Source organism: Lutjanus erythropterus, chromosome 4 (genome assembly GCF_056507025.1).
Source record: "Lutjanus erythropterus isolate fLutEry1 chromosome 4, fLutEry1.hap2, whole genome shotgun sequence".
NCBI lineage: Eukaryota > Metazoa > Chordata > Actinopteri > Lutjaniformes > Lutjanidae > Lutjanus > Lutjanus erythropterus.
In genome coordinates, this window is record NC_139320.1 from 32803772 (window position 1) to 32820549 (window position 16778).

Below are 16778 nucleotides of genomic sequence, written 5' to 3' on the forward strand. Positions count from 1 at the left end.
ACTGTTGCTGTGCAGGCTAGTCGCATACAAACATGATGTCACTTTTTCATACATCAGCAGACTAATTTTTGGGTCTTTAGACATTGGTTAACCTGATGGTTTGCTACACAGAACCATCTGAGAAGTTGTCCTTCAAAAATATGGAAAAGGGCAGGCACTGTCTATCACGTGTAACACGGGGTAACTTAAACCAGTGACAACACTTCAGTGGACGCTTCTCGCGTCTAAAGAAACCTTTTGGTTCCTTAAAAAGCTAAAATGCTGCTAATGTGAATCGGTCACATCAGACCTACAGAATAAGAAGTTTATTGTCACAAACTGTGTTTCCATCTGTGTATTTTTATCTGCATTTTGAAGTATCTCATTAAAAAAGGCTGAATGGAAGCAGCAAACAGAACAGCTTGTGGTGTTTTTTGCTTTTTGCGTCTTCTTGTTGCACCCTCTTCTTCTGCAGTGACATAACACTTATCTGATTGGAGAGTTGGCACCACCTACTGCTTATCTCCATTAATAATCACATGACCATAGTGGATTAAAACAAGCATTCACACACATTTTCTTTTGCAAACTTGGTTAAAATTTGTGACACATTTGGATGGAAATATGACAAACATCAAGAGGCTTGTGGCTTCCTGACCTCTACTGGACACCTTTCGTTCTTTCTTGGATTTTATAGCAGTTTTATATGTGTATCAATAAAAAATACAGATAAATAAATAAATAATGAAGCTGCAGATAATTCACATCACAGCCTTAAAGAAGCAAAATCTGTTGTTTCTCTCTGCAACACCACTGAAGAGTTTGAGGTTTTGGTTTGTCGTGGTCGTGTGAAGAACAAACAATCATTCATTCACTGAGGAAGCAACAATATTCAGACGGCAGTGGAAGCTTTAAAGCTGCAGAACAGATCAGCGCAGCCTGAACTGGGTTATCGAGTAAAAGACGGATCAAATGTTGAAACCGTGTTTAAATAAACCGTACGACGTCTCGTTGAGTCGACAGGAGACACCGTGTTCTGTTCTGCTGCTCCGTCCTGTTGGCTGCTGTGACTGCAGGGTTACATAAAGGCATCTTTATGCCCGCTGCATCTTCACAGCGGCATCACGAACATGTTGTCAGGGCTGAATAACCATGAGATCTGCTCTTAAGTGATGAAACGCTGTGTGAGCCTGCAGGTATCCACACCACCCGACACTCTCATCCTGCTGCTGCTGAAATGATTCACTCGTCATCATCGCTTCATCTGATCGCGCTGTGAAGAGGAGCAGCCTCAGGTGAGACCAACAAAACCGGAGAAAACTGATCTCAGGCCTGTGGACTGAGGACGTTCAGTTGACTTTATACACTGTAAAATAATCTGAATAATCTGCAGATGCATTTTAAAAATGTTTATTATGGATTTATCTGCTGATTCTGTTTTCTTGTTTTGTCCAACAAACTGTGAGATTCAGAAAAGTGTCAAGCAAATTTCAAAAAACAATATTAAGAGCGTTTCCTTCAACCTTTGTGGCGCATAAAGTAATCAGGAGCCTTTAAATGGAGACAAATCTGAACGGGTCTTTAGTCATAATTTAAAGAAACTCATCACTACAAGATGAGGTGTCTAAGTGCTTCTGTACATTTTAGAAACTTCTCCACAAAGTTCAGCCTGATATTTTTTGTATCTTTGGAGACTTTGGGACCTTCACTAGAATTTTAAGTAACATTTGAACAAAGTTTAACTGCAGTAGAGGAGTTTGTATAAAGACTAACGGGATTCTGAGCCAGTTAAGATGTTTTTTATTGACAAAAAGTTCTCTGACACTCTGTTGAACCCCAAACACACACACACACACACACACACACACAATGTGAGGATGATGATGATGATGATGATGATGATGACTCCACGTTTGTTGTCAGTGACTCATCTTTCCTGCAGCAGATAATTGTTGGATTGTGTAACGAGCTCTTCACAGTTAATCGGACCCATCTACGCTCTGTCTCGTCACCTCTCCTCTCACGCCGTCAGCAGCCAATCAGAGCGAAGTTACAGACCTTTTCAGCCTCATTTTGATCCTAGTTTTTGGTTTTACAGAACATTTTCTGTCTGGTTCAGTCTAAACTCACCGTCCACCACAGGCCGTGTTAGAGATGAACGAAATCACTCTGATCAGTCATTTTGATATTTAGCAGAAGTAGGAAGTAACTAAGTACAAATACTTTGTTACTCTCAGGTATCTGTACAGTATTTATTTTTCAGCAACTTTTTACTTTCCCTTCATCTCAACACAAATATCTGAACTTTCTCCTCCTCATATTTTCTAAACAGACTTGTTACTTTAATTTTAATGACTTTGAGGTGAATTATTGATTATTTTTCTTTTTCATCATTGTGCGCCGCCTTCCAACATCAAGACAGATTTTAAACTAAATGGACAAAACAATAAAACATAGAAAAGATGACTGACTGGTGGATCCATCAGAGGACATCACACAGGACCGACGGGACGAGACGGAAAAGATGAAGGGTTAAAGATTAAAAAACATAAAAGACCCAACAAGACAAAAAAGACACAACAAGATATATCGTAAAAGACACAAAAAGAAAAGACGAAAAGGATGTAATAATACAAAAAATACTGTAAAAGACGAGAAAGAGGTGACAAAACATAAATTACCAAACAAGATGCAAAAGATGTAACAAGATGAAAAAATGACATAAAGGACAAAAAGGATGACTTTTTTTTACTTTTACTGCAATAAACAAGATGACTCTGTACTTCTACTTTTACCAGAGTCTGTTTTTATTTAAGCATCTGACTGAGTGGACTTCTGTCTCCTCTGTTATTCAGCTTCATCAGCTGCATGTTGTCCATCAGGGTTTGGAGAAGTGTCTTTATTTCAGGACAAATGAAACACAGACTGTTTGTTCACATGTTGGAAACAAATATTTTATAAGACGATGAGAACAGGGATGTGAATCTGGTTTTTAGGATCGAGCCTTCGACAGTGAGATGCTCCGACATCACCAATATTTACTGAACCAAACGTGACCTGAAAAGCCTGAAACGTTGTAATTAAAGTGAATATTTCAGCTCTGGAGTCATGTGACATGGGGAACACTTTGATGCTATTAAAAAACTAATCCTCCACATCTAATCACTTTGTTTCAGGGCCCCGGGGCCCAACGTGTCCAGCAGGTTTCATGGTTTCCCGCTCAAACACTGAAAACAGGATTACCGTGGTCACATCACTGACGGGGCCCTGTGTCACAGCACGTGGAGAACGTGTCAGTGAACGCACCGTCGTGCTGAATGTAGGCCTTACACTCCCTGCAGAAAAAACCAGGTCAGCGTCTTTAATTACTGACGTGTATTTGCGTCCTCGTACCTGCACAGAGGGACTGAGATCGGAGACGGAGACGGAGACAGAGAGGAGGACGAGGAGAGACATCTTCATGATTTACTCTGAGCATCATCAGCTGCATCCTGTCAGTCCGTCCACGTCTGATACTTTAAGGTCCCGACACACCAGACGTTAAAAACTACAGCGATTTCAACACAAATTCACTGACCAATCAGAGCCAGACTTGTCAAAGCTGTTATTTAAAAACACATAAAATTGCACTGCATGGCGACTTATCATAGCTAATATTAGCAGATATATGTCTGCTAGCTAACGGCCGTTAATGTCAGCTTTTCATAGTTAATGTTAGCAAGTAAAATTCCAGTAGTTAACATTAGCTAATTTCAGCTCATCATAGCTAACATTAGCAAATATATTCCACTATCTTACTCCACTCTCATTATAGCTAATGTTAGCAAATATATGTCTGCTAGCTAACGTTAGCGCATGTCAGCTTATTACAGGTTAGGGTTAACAGTTGTGTTGTCGACAGAGCAGATCCTGGATCATCACCAGAGTCCAGAGTCAAATGAGTCCTGAACGATGAGTTAAACTACTGAACATCTTCACCTGCTGTGACCAAGAAGGACTACAGGTGGAGACTCTGAGAATATCTGCTGAATAATGTTACACACACACACACACACACACACACACACACACACACACACACACACACACACACGCACACACACACACTCTCTTGCTGGGTGTTAATGAGCCGTGGGATCGATTGTGGTGCTGCCACAGTGGATTTCCTGTCCTTCAATGCTGGACTCTCCCTGTGTGTGTGTGTGAGTGTGTGTGTGTGTGTGTGTGTGTGTGTGTGTGTGTGTGTGTGTGTGTATGTGTGTGTGTGTGTGTGTGTGTGTGTGTGTGTGTGTGGTGTGTGTGTACAGTTCAGGTATGTTTCCTGATCAATAAACAAACTGCCTCATCAGAGGGCAGCAGAATGTCAGCAGGACGTTTAAACGACCATGAAACTATTAAACCACCACAGAACCAAGAACCCAGAACTCAGTACTACAGTCAATATACACGTAAAGTACTACAGTAAACTCAGAGTACACAGAGTACTGATGGTACTGTGAGTTGTGGTCACTTCACAACAGTCTAAACTGTGATTTAGAGTCTCTTCTTCTGGTTATGTTAGAAACTACGTCAAAAGTTTGTAATCTAAAAACTTTTCTGTACAAACTGACACTTTGTGAACAGAAGCTGAAAGAAAAGGCCAAAAGCCTCTATGAAATCTTTTTTTTTATTTTCATAAATCTCCATCCTCATGTTTTGATTTGTACTTTTTTTTATAAGATCTTTATTAGTGACACCAGTGGCCATTAAATGAACCGCAGTCTGAATCCTGTTGTATTTAAAATAACTTTTTATCTGTAATGCTCCTTCATTTTACTTGGATCATTGGCTCCATGATGATAACTAGCTTTTTGTTTACAAATTACTACTGTGTAGCTAACCTACAGCTAGCTGGCTAACCTTAGCTTAGCTTAGGTTACAGTTAGCTCTGCCTTACATCACTCTTGGCTCATAGAAAACCAAGTCAGCTAAATACCTTTGTTTTGTACCGTTACCAACACAATTATCTTCACACAGAAGTTAGCATCATGGATCACGTTAGCTGGTGAAGTCCTTTGCCAGTAAGCCAACTAACATGTCCATTCAGATGTTTGCAATAACAAGCAAGCTGTGGTTAGCCAGCTAGCTGTAACTTAGCTAGGCTTCATGGATCTGGTGTAAGTTGCTTCATAGCGTTTAGCTGATAAAGTAATTTGTAAACAACAAACTAGCCAAACTACTGGTCAGATCAGCTCCAGGAGTCTACATCATTTATCTGACATTATCCACTCAAGACTCGAGCTGCAATAATTAAACAATTAGTCAATCAAAAGAAAATTAGTGGCCATTGCTTCTGATAATCGATCAGTCATTTCAGTCATTTTTCAATCAGAAATGTCAGACTGGTCTGGTTGCAGTAATGCTGCACACTGGAGAGGCAGTGAGCTGCTGTCCTCAGACATTACTGAACCAAACATGAAACTATATATATTTGTGAGGGTTTTTAAAAAGATTTATGTATTCAGTGTGTCTTTGCAATAAGAAAAGTATAAAATAGCAGCACATTTGTACAGTAAAAACAACAATTTAAAAAATAGTTTCACCTTTTTAAACACCTTACAGCAGGAGATCAGTTCTAAAGTCACAGAATTTTTCATCTATTCATTCAGTTTGTAAACCCACACACACACACACACACACACACACACACACACACACACACACACACACACACACACACATACGCACGCACTGCAGCTAAAACCCCCAAAAAGCAGAAAGCAGAAAGCAGCTGTGTGGGCGTTGGAGAGGACAGCAGCTGGATGTTCAAACCAAACAAAGACGTGAGCTCGCTGCATGTTAACATGAAAAAAAAAAAGCTATGTATTGTTCCTCAGTCTATTGTTAAACACCAAACATATGTCCAAAATATATTTTTATATTAAATCCCTCAGTGTCTCCTCCTGAACAGCGTCCAGCTCCAGCTGATGACTCATCGCACATCACAAACATAAAAAATAATCCATAAATCCTGCAGGAGCCTCTTCAAGTCCAGCATTATCTGAGAGAACATGTGGATCAGCAGCTGCAGCAGCTGTTTGAGGTTCAGACTGAGCTTCACGCGAATGTCAGCGAGTTTTTTTTATCATCGCTGAATTAAAACGATGACTTTGATGAATTTAGACACTTTCGTTTGAACCAGAGACTATATACAAAGATATATGACATGAGAGTTCTACAAAAGTGAGTCTAGAACATCTGGATGGCCCCCTGGTGGCTGGCTGCACTATAGGTCATAGGCCCCGCCCCCCTCCATGTTAGCAGATGGGACAAACTAAAACATCAAAGTACACGTTAAATAAATGTTTCTGTCATTTTAGGCCGGTCTTATCATGCTGATGTTTGTTAATTTTGCTCATCAGTTTGAACTCTGCTTGCTATTGAGTCGGCCGCCTGTATGGGCGGGGCCTCGATACCGCAGCTCCGCCCCCGATCATTAATGCACAGACTCTGACACCAAATGATGTCATCAGAACAAGATGGCAGCACTCGTATCCAAGAGATTTTAGCACAGCGGGAGGAAGAGGAGACTATTGAGAACTATAATCCTGTTATAATGACTTAAAACATTGTTTTTATCACAACTGACCTCAAATTACTAAATGTTAATTTTCATTAATATTATTTCACTAAATCTGTAAATATATCAGGTGTAACTTCAGGTTGATTCTTGATTAAAATTTGATTCACACAGAAACATTTCATATATTCTCACTTCAGATGGTTCCTATCTCCTGAACTCCTCAAGATTTTTATCTTATTTTGATAATTTATATAAAAATATGACTGTGTATATAATGTTGTCTTTAAAGAGAATCATGGGAAGGTGAAGCTGTGACACGTCACCTCTGGAGTCCTGCTATTGGCTGATTCACAGCTTCACAGAGGACATTAAATGATTTTATATCAAATGAACAGTTGATTCAGTTTGGTCTCATCTTTCTGTCTCCCTGTGAGCAATAAAATTTGATTCAGTGTTGGACCAATCAGCTGCAGACTCTCCTGAACAGTTTCCTGCAGCTCAGAGTCTGACTGAAGACTGGAGACACGGCACCACCTGCTGGACATCTGGACGACTGCAGGGTACAAACTGCAGGACGTGGATTAATACAGAGAACCGACACAGGTTCTGTGTTCTCCGTTTGTTCCTCTGAGAATAAAACAGTGTGGATCAATACTACATTAACTTAATGTGGGACAGTGCAACATTTTTAACTCTTGTCCCACATACTGAGACCATGTCCCTCATTTTGATTGGCTCCCGTTTTCTAAAGTCAAACCACTGCAGGACAGATGTTTTTATGTAACATGGCTTTTATCCGATGACTGTGAAGAACAAAGCAGAGCTGTTCTCACGGGGTTCTGTTAGATGTCAGATACAGGTCGACTTGTCTCTGTCTGTCTCTGTCTGTCTCCGTCTGTCCTGTTCTGAAGACCAACAGGAGGAAAGTCATCAAGTCAGGTCATCACAGGTTATAGAGATTTATGAGGAATATGATGAACAACAAACCAACAAAGACTGGATTCAGAACCAGGACCAGACTGATCCGTCCCAAACTGTCACCTGCATCTTCCTCATGACACCATTTTCATCTTGTTTCATCTTTTATGTTGTTTTTGTTTTGTTCAAGATTCAAGAGTCAAGAACTTTATTGTCACTGTGCAGAAACAACCAAACAGTAGCTGTGTCATCCTCAAATGCTGTTTGTAGTCACAGATATTTACAAATAAACACATATTTGTTTGTTGATTTTGTCTTGTTACATCCTGTTCATGTTGTTTATGTCTTGTTACATCTTTTATGTTGTTTTCGCGCTGTGAGGTCTTTTATCGTTTCTTGTCTTGTTATGTTTTTACATTAGTTTTGTCTTTTAACAAATTTTTACATTGTTTTTGTGTGTGTAATTTTTGTTTTGTTACATCCTGTTACATCTTTTACTTGGTTTTGTTGTCTCATTTTCTTCTTGTTACACGGTTGTTGTTTTGTTACATTGTTTTTGTGTTGTTACGTCTTTTTTGTTGAGTTTGTCTCACATGAAAGTAAAATTAAAGTAATGAGCTTGTTTTGAAAATGTAAGGAGTAGAAGGAACAGATATTTGGGAGTAAAAATAAAAAGTTGTTAGAAAAATAAATACCCAAGTTAAGTATAGATATCTTAAAAATCTACAGTAACTAAGTATTTGTACTTCTGATAACCGCTCTTTATCTTGTTCTTTATTATTCAATATTTCTCCCTTTGCATTATTGAATACAGATGTTGTATGTTGTCAGATGTTGTTGTATCCGTGTAGTTGTGTGTTTTTGTCGTCTCCTCGTCTCTCAGCTGTTCTGTCCTCGTCTTCAGATGTTTTTATCTTCCTGTAAACTGTTCCTGATCTGTGTGAGAACCTGACAACTGTCCTCATATATGTGATCAATATTCTGATCAAATGACGACTGATGAGCTTTATGGTTCTGATTAAACATACACAGTGTGTGCATGCGTGTGTGTGTGTGTGTGCGTATGTGTGTGTGTGTGCGTGCGTGTGTGTGCGTGTGTGTGTTAAATGTTTGATGTTGAATCATTAATTCAGGAGATTCTGCTGCTGAAAAATTGATGATTCTGAAAACAACAAGCAGCTTCTTAAAGTCACATTACGTAACTTTTCTCCTTTAACAGCTTCAACATCATGTTGTTGTGTCCATGTGTAACTCTGAGTCTGATCTCAGTGTGGAACCACAGACTGTGGAACCACAAACTGTAGATCCACCGATTTTGGTGAAAACAAAGTTTTATCGTATCAACAACAAAGTTTTATCGTATTTTTTAGAGAGTTTGTTTCCTGCATTCTGATTTAACAGAAGTTATAATAATTCTAATAATGCTGCTAATAAAACAAGGTATTACAAGAAAAAAGAAACATGTAAGTGAGTTAAAAAGGATGTCATGATGATACTACAAAGAAAATTAAATAAAAAAATAAAACATAAAAAAGTAAAAGATAACTAGATTAAAATAAATAAAAATCACTAAATAAAGATTAATAAATAATAATGATGAAAATGATCATAATAATAAATAAATAATGAAATAAACAAACTGATAATTAACCAAGAAAAATAAAACAGAGTCAGTCAGACACAGGATGATGAGAAGGAAAAAATAAAATGTGTCAGGAATCAGGAGAAACGCCGTTTGTGACCCTGAGAGGAAACATGGAGGCGGTGATGAAAAACAGCTCGTATAAAACCAGTTTATTGCAGAGACCTGAACAGATCTCTGTGGGGTCTCAATGTTCTGATGGTTCTATCTGTTCTAACTGCATGTGTTCTACAGTCTGTTCTCCTGACAGGTTCTGACAGGAAGAAGAATAAAACAGATGATTTCTCTGGTTCTTAAATAATCTGACGGGAGTCACATGATCACTTCTGTCTGTTTCTGTGTATAAATGATCTGTGAGGAGTTCATAACCTCAAAACACATAACGGTTCCACAGAGAACCTTCAGGAGGAAACCAAACCTGATGAATTAATGATGACGATGATGAAGATAGTGATGATAATATAATGATGCATGAGAAGGATGAAGATATTAATATATAATGTACTGCTCTTCTTTTAACATGTTCCATTTTTTCTTGATTTTATGGATCCTATGTTTTCTATTTTTAACTTTAATTTTTTATTATTCAGTTTTTTATTTGATGTTATTACTGTTAGTTTTATCATTTTATCCACTGTGTTTTATATTTTTAAAGATGTATTCTGTGTGTTCTGTTGGCATTTTATCTTATTTTTACAAGTAGGTTTTATTTTTCACCTTATTTTACATAAATTATGACGTTCTGTTTCTGTTTAACCTTCACTCCATGACATCTTTATGTAAAGAACTTGGTGTAATCTTTGTTGTAAAGTACTTTGGATAAGATAAAATAAGATAAGATAAACTTTATCGATCCCACAGTGAGGACATTCACACGTTACAGCAGCTCAGATAGTGCAGACAGAGACTGGTTGTCCTCTGGACATTTATAAAGTTATTTATTATCATTATTTCTGCCTCAACATTTTTTTTGTTGTTGTGTTGAAAGAGTCTCAGTGACCAGCAGAGGGAGACAGAGAGACACTGACAGGAGGACATGAGACAGACAGTGAGACACACACCAACAACAACACTGTCAAATAACTTAAAAACAACAAGAAATCTAATTTCAGAAATTAAGATAATTAACTGTTAATGACGACAACAAGACCAGAACAACAACTTCAACAGTAAACATCCTAAACACACTTTATGTTCTGCAGAGTTCAGTCTGTGTGTTTAACTCATCCTGATGTTCTAACCCAGCAGCTTCATCAGAGGTTCTGACTGGAGAACCCACAGTACATACATGTTCTTGCTGGTGGAGAGAACATGCAGAACTCCACACAGAGAGGTCGCGTCTCAGCTGAGATTCAAACCCACGACAGCGCCGCTGTGAGACAACCACTGAGCCAAAGTACCGCCCACAGAAATACAGAGAAAATACCATAAATAAATGTCATCTGTGAGGGGGGGGGGGGGGGGGGGGGGGGCACCACCAATCAACAATTAACCTGCATGTCTTTGGACTGTGGGAGGAACCCGGAGCACCCGGAGAGAACCCACACAGACACGAGGAGAACATGTAAACTCTGCACAGAGGGGCCACAAACTCTCCAGAACAGGATGTTAAAAAAGTCTAAAATCATCATCAAAATGTTGTTTTTAATATTAAACAGGCTGAAGAAAACAAAAAAACTCAAATATCTTCACCAGTCAGCTGCTTTATATCAGATATAAATTATTAGTTTGTAAAAAAGGAGAATTCACATAAAATCTAATGATTTTGTTCACGTTCATACGTGGATCTGAATGTTTCTGCTGTTTCGTTCAGGTTGAAGTGATTCTGTGTGTTTTTCATGTTTCTTAGTGTCTGATAAAGTCCTGAACTCAAACTACAGAACTCAAACTTCAGTGTTGTTCATAATCATCAGATAAAAGTTCAATTTCAACATCTCGTCTCTTCTCCTCTCCGAGACAAACTGAAGTCCAGTTTTTCTGTCAGTCTGAAGGATGTTTGTCGTCTGGAAAAAAGCTCTTCTTCTTCTTCTTCTTCTTCTTCTTCTTCAGTTTGTGTGAGGTGATTTTTTCGACTTTGATTCTTGGTTGATCCTGTGCAGGTGAGATGATTTATGTGTTTTACAGTCTTCATGTTGTGAGTAAACTTCCTGTGAAGTGAGAGCAGATCTACGAGGTGCTGAAAGAGCTGAAGAAACACACAGCTGCTCAGATAAAAATACACGTTACTGTAAATATAACTGAGACATCACTGTCAAGGTCACACACACACACACACACACACACACACACACACACAGCGGGGTGTTGGAGGTAATTTTAGTTGTGTGTTCTGTTTCTGTCGCAGCTTACGAAGCTAAAAATGTTTTATTCTGAGTTCACAGTGAAGCTCTGAGGGAAACTCAACATTTAAACTGGAACACAAGAAGAAAAAGACTTTTCTGTTCACACTTTAACTCAGACTAACTTCATTTATTTTTGTGTATTTTATCTTTTATCTCTGTAACTGCTCGTCCTCTGGAGGCTGGTGTGGCGCCGGAGACGATTAGAGCTGCAGGATCATTTAATATTTCAGCTCATTTTATTGCGATTTACATTAATTGTGCAGCTCTAGAGCCGATCACAGCTGACACTGAGCGAGAGGTGTCATCTTCATTAATTAGCTAATTACAGTTAAGAATTTAATCTATTAGAAATTAAAAATGTGCACAGCTTCTCTGACAGTTTGGTTTTGCAAATAAACACTGCACCACCTGATTTATTTCTGTGCATACATTAACTCTATACTTTATATCCTATAATTTATGTTTATGTTTGACAGGAGCTACATGACTACAACAACTGTTCTCATCCCAGCTCGTACAGTGTACTCATATTTCTCATAGCACCTGAACGTCTCATACTGAAGCACAAAGTTACTCTTTGTCCTCTGTATTAGTGCTAAGAAAGGGACTGTTCACCCAAAAATGAATATTCAGTCATTATCTGCTCACCCTCATGCTTACTGAAGGTCGGGTTTAGTTTTTCAGTCCACAAAACTCTGCTCAAACAATGGAAGTGAATGGTGACCAGTTTTTTTAAATGTAAAAAAAATCAACAAAATAAAAACATGAAATGCCTCCATGCCGCTCGTCTGCTGTAATCCAAGTCTCCTAAAGCCCCAACGTGTCAAGCTGACTAAAAAATTTTATTTACACCATGTTTTTTATCCTGAATCTTCACTGTAGATCTTTAGCTTGGAGCCACGTTCACATGCACACTGTCTGAGACTTGGATTACAGCAGACAAGCAAAATGGAGGCATTTTATGTTTTTATTCTGTTTTTTTAAGTGATGTTTATAATGAAATTTAATTTTTGGGTGAACTATCTCTTTAATCAATGAATTGATTATCAAATTAATTACCAAACAGGTGGAGCACACGGACATATGACCACGTGCTCCGTCTGTTTCGGACCTGTTTGCTTGGACCTATTTTTCAACTGACAAGACTGTGACAGCAATTCACCATTTTCTGATATTTTATGGCCCAAACAACTGATCAATTAGTGGAAAAATTATTATGCAACAGAAAAACATGTGAAAACAGGTGGAGCACACAGGCGTACATCTGTACGCTTCACCTGTTCTCACGTTTTTCTGTAGCAGCCTTTTATATTTAAAATTTCATGTTATTAGAATATAAATATTAGTGCTCAAAAACATCCAAAAAACACTGAAATAATTACTGAAAAAATAGTTAATTGGAACATCACAAGCACACTGTAATATAAATATAAATGTTGTAAATAAATAATGAGAATTATACATCATGTTTGTCTTTATTCTGCTTTTCAAAGCTAAAGTGATCAGATAAAATAAAAGTTTCTGCCTTTTGCTGTGGTATGACCAAATATTTTTTGGTACGCTCTGCAAAGGCAGAATACAGGAAGTTCCAAATAAGGTCAAAGGTCAAATCAGAGGTCAGGATTAATATGTAGAAACAACAACCTGATACGAAGACATATATCTGACACACATCCAATTATCTGCCTGCAACTATTCTTGCTCGACAACAAGAAAACTACACAATAATGTGATAATATGTCAGATGTTTTACTGTGTCGTTCTGTTGTGGAGACCTGCTGTGGACAAATAATCAAAGACTACAGAGGTCAAGTTTGACCCCATAAATCTCAGAGGTCAGTGCAGTCAGAAACATGATGTTCATACACAGTAAACTGTGTGCTGTTGTCAGGCAGAAGTCAGTCTGGATGAAGGACAACAACAGAGTCATGTGATAATATTTTATAGACACCACATGTGTGTGAGTGTGTGTGTATACAACATAAATTTGTGTGTTTGTGTGTGTGTGGACTGAGAACCTGATGAAGGTGTGAGACACCGAGAGCTGATCACAGACGTTAACACTGATATTTATACACTCACATCTGACAGGACAGAGAGGACGAAGAGGAGGAGGAGGAGGAAGAAAGAAGGGTTACACATATTTTAGACCCACACTTAACAATCTGGAGCCTGTGTTTACCTTGATGTGTCTTGTTTTGAGTCATTGTTTTTAGGAAAATATATCAAATTTCCCTGATTTCAATTCTTTAATGTGAATATTTTCTGGTTTCTCTTCTAACTGTTACAGGAAAGACTTGGACCAACCGTGGAGCGCATGGACGTACACCGTCAATCCAATTATCCAGGTGTCTTGAAGGGAACCTCAGACGCCTGAGATCCTGTGAGAGAACATTTTAACTGAAACCATGAAAAATGTCATGGAAGTCTTGCAAATTTGGAGTTCCCTTCTAGACACGACCAGCAGGCACAACGTTCCTCTGCAGCAACGGCAGCACTGTAAGATGGCTGAACACGCAAAGCGGTCGCCGGATTCATCCATACCTTCCTGACATTTTGCCGGGTGAAAACTTTATGTAAACTTATGTAAAATGTAATGTGTGGAGCTGATCGTCATAGCAACACTATTCCAGCAGTTATGAAACAACACACTCAGGAGCTTCGCTTCGCTCTGAGAAGCTGCAGCTTTTATTCACCGACAAACTCAAACCTGAACTGTATGTTTACTGCCACACTGACAACTTCACTGCTCAGCTTTTCCTCCGCTCAGCAACCAATCACAGTCACTCTCTGACAGTCATCAGTCTGACACTCACTCCCACTACAGTTACACGCTTACTACGATACACTCCTCTGTCCAATCAGCAGTCTGCAGTGTTTGCTGTCCTCCACCTTTATCATCATGACTGAATCCAAACAGGAACAGAGGCATTTTTCTTTTTCAACAAGTTAGTCCTGTAACTTTCTCCTCCAGACGTCGTGTTTCTCAGCTCAGCATTCTCAGCTGAGTACAGCATCTCCCCATTAGATAAAAACAGCCCCCCCCCCCAACTTTCTTTTGCAATTTTCACTTTTCATTGCAAAAAATGCCTGAAAACATCACAACATGCATCGCAATTTTTAGAAACGCTGCCGTGAAACCAGACAATGAAATCCTGAAAGGACTGATTAATAGAAAAAGGAGCGTCTGTGTTAACGATCAAACATCATACTGTCAGGATGTCTTGACACCTTTGTGTACTGTAAAACCTTTATATCATTCAGGACTAGTCTGTGTACCTGTGAGACTTCAAACATCACTCGCTGTTGGCTGAAGTGATGTGCTGAACTCAGATTATTCAAACAGTTTGCGTGGTGATCACAGGTCTGAGAACACTTGAACTTTTCAGAGCTGTGTTTCCTTACAGTGGAACAGCGGCCAAATTTAGTTGCGAGGAAAAGAAGTTTCCACGTTTGTGTCTCTCTTCAGACGTTTGCTGTTGTCAGAGATGCGTCCAGACCGGCTGGTTATGCAACCGTGTTTGATGAGAACTGAACAAACAGATGGACCTGCGTGTGTGGATTTCAGATGGAGGGGAGCAGGTGAAAATACTGTGGAAAAGTTATGGAGATTCATCAGTAAAAATATGTGGGAACCTGCTTATAACAACCACTAGACACAACAAACACACAAGTCAGTCAGCACAGACTGTACACAGGTTCAATCCCTGCAAACACACACAAAAAATCACTCTGCTGAAGTCACGTGTTTTTGCATGTTTTTGAATATTATTTGCATGTTTTTTGCAAACTGAGGATCAACAAAGACCAAACTAAACCCTGTATGATGTATCTGTAATAGACAGTGTGTCGACTCTCAGTCCTACTGGACATGATGATTAAAATACTTTGATATGTTAAAGTAAAACTGTGTGTTGTCCTTCCTGTCTCACATCAGATGAAATATAAAAGCAGAGTTGCCAGGTTTGTGTGTGTACATGTTGATCTGGAGTCAGTAGATGTTATTCATGTAATTTGCATGTAAAATAGGTCTCTGCCACAAGAAACACTTAAAAAGTTGCCCCATTCTGCAGGATAAATACACTGAAAAACACTACACAGACCAACTGCTAACATTAGCTACACAGACCAACTTCTAACATTAGCTACACAGACAACTGCTAACATTAAATAACATTAATAAAATAAAAGAGACCAGAACAAATATTGCAAATATATAAAAACATCTTAAAAAAACAACCCTGTAAACTCACTTAAATAAGATTAAAACATGTGACCACATCACAGAAAACCTGCAGGATGTTAACTCAACATTTATCTTTGTTTACTTAAACAGTTGATCCATGTTTGTGTTGTTTTTTTCTTGTAATTGTCATCACTGAGCACACAGAGTTCACACAGCACGTCTATTAAGTGAATAAAACTAATTTTTTTTTGTCTGGTCTGATCACCGTCCGTCTTTCTGTCTCTTGCAGAGTCGATCACAAATAAAAACACAACCAGACGACTAACAAACAACAAACCAGCTTCAGGTCAACATAAACTAAACTAAAGATTAGATTAAGAGTCCACTGATCACAACAACAACAACAACAGCATCACACTGGACTTCAGTCCTGTTCTCCAGAAGATCCAGACCTGAGCATTGTGGGAGTTGTGGCCAGACTCACCCGGCTGGTTGCTCTCTCTGTGGGTGCTGCCTTCCTCCTCGTCTGCCTCGTCTGCTTTACTCTCACCAGACAGCAGACGACGGAACAGGCTGCAGTAACGGGTCATCGTACACACGCACACACACACACACCTGACTCAGACCACAGACAGTCAGTTAGTCAGTCAGTTAATCAGATAATCAGTCTGATCAATGAGTCCCCCCAGCTGACAGTCAGTCACCTTTAAACACTCACAGTCAGCTCTCATCTGTCTGTCTGTTGTATGTCGAACAGCTCACGCCTCCACATGACGACACTCCACTCAGCTGTTACTCTGACAGACACACTGACAGACACACTGACAGACACACTGACAGTGGTGTGAACAGCCTTTATAGTAAAATAAAAGCACCTTTTCTGTCTTTAAAAAGTTACAATCAGGAGTTTTTCACTCCTGTCTGTCTGATTCAGCGTCTTTCATCAGAGTATTTATTCAGTGTTCCTGCTGTCACTGAGTGCTGAGATAAAAAACGATCCTCTGTCAGCTGTTAACAGCCTGTCATCAACAAGAATTATGTCACAGATCTGATCGCAGGTCAGTCAGACTGCTGCCTGGAATAAATCACAGGAGGTCTGTGAGTTATCAGAAGTCCTGCCAGCTGATTGCTTCTGTTATTTTATTATTT

General features: G+C 39.0%; 1 protein-coding gene across 1 annotated transcript in view; it reads right to left on the bottom strand.

The window, feature by feature from the left end:
- Positions 1-16324, bottom strand: part of LOC146328696 (fibroblast growth factor 12-like) — a 38237-nt gene extending 21913 nt beyond the window's left edge. Inside the window, exon 1 of the mRNA XM_084717684.1 lies at positions 16114-16324. Within this exon, the coding sequence (XP_084573810.1) occupies positions 16114-16219 (106 nt within the window). The 5' untranslated portion in view covers positions 16220-16324. The remainder of the gene's footprint in view (positions 1-16113) is intronic.
- Positions 16325-16778: the final 454 nt, after the last annotated feature.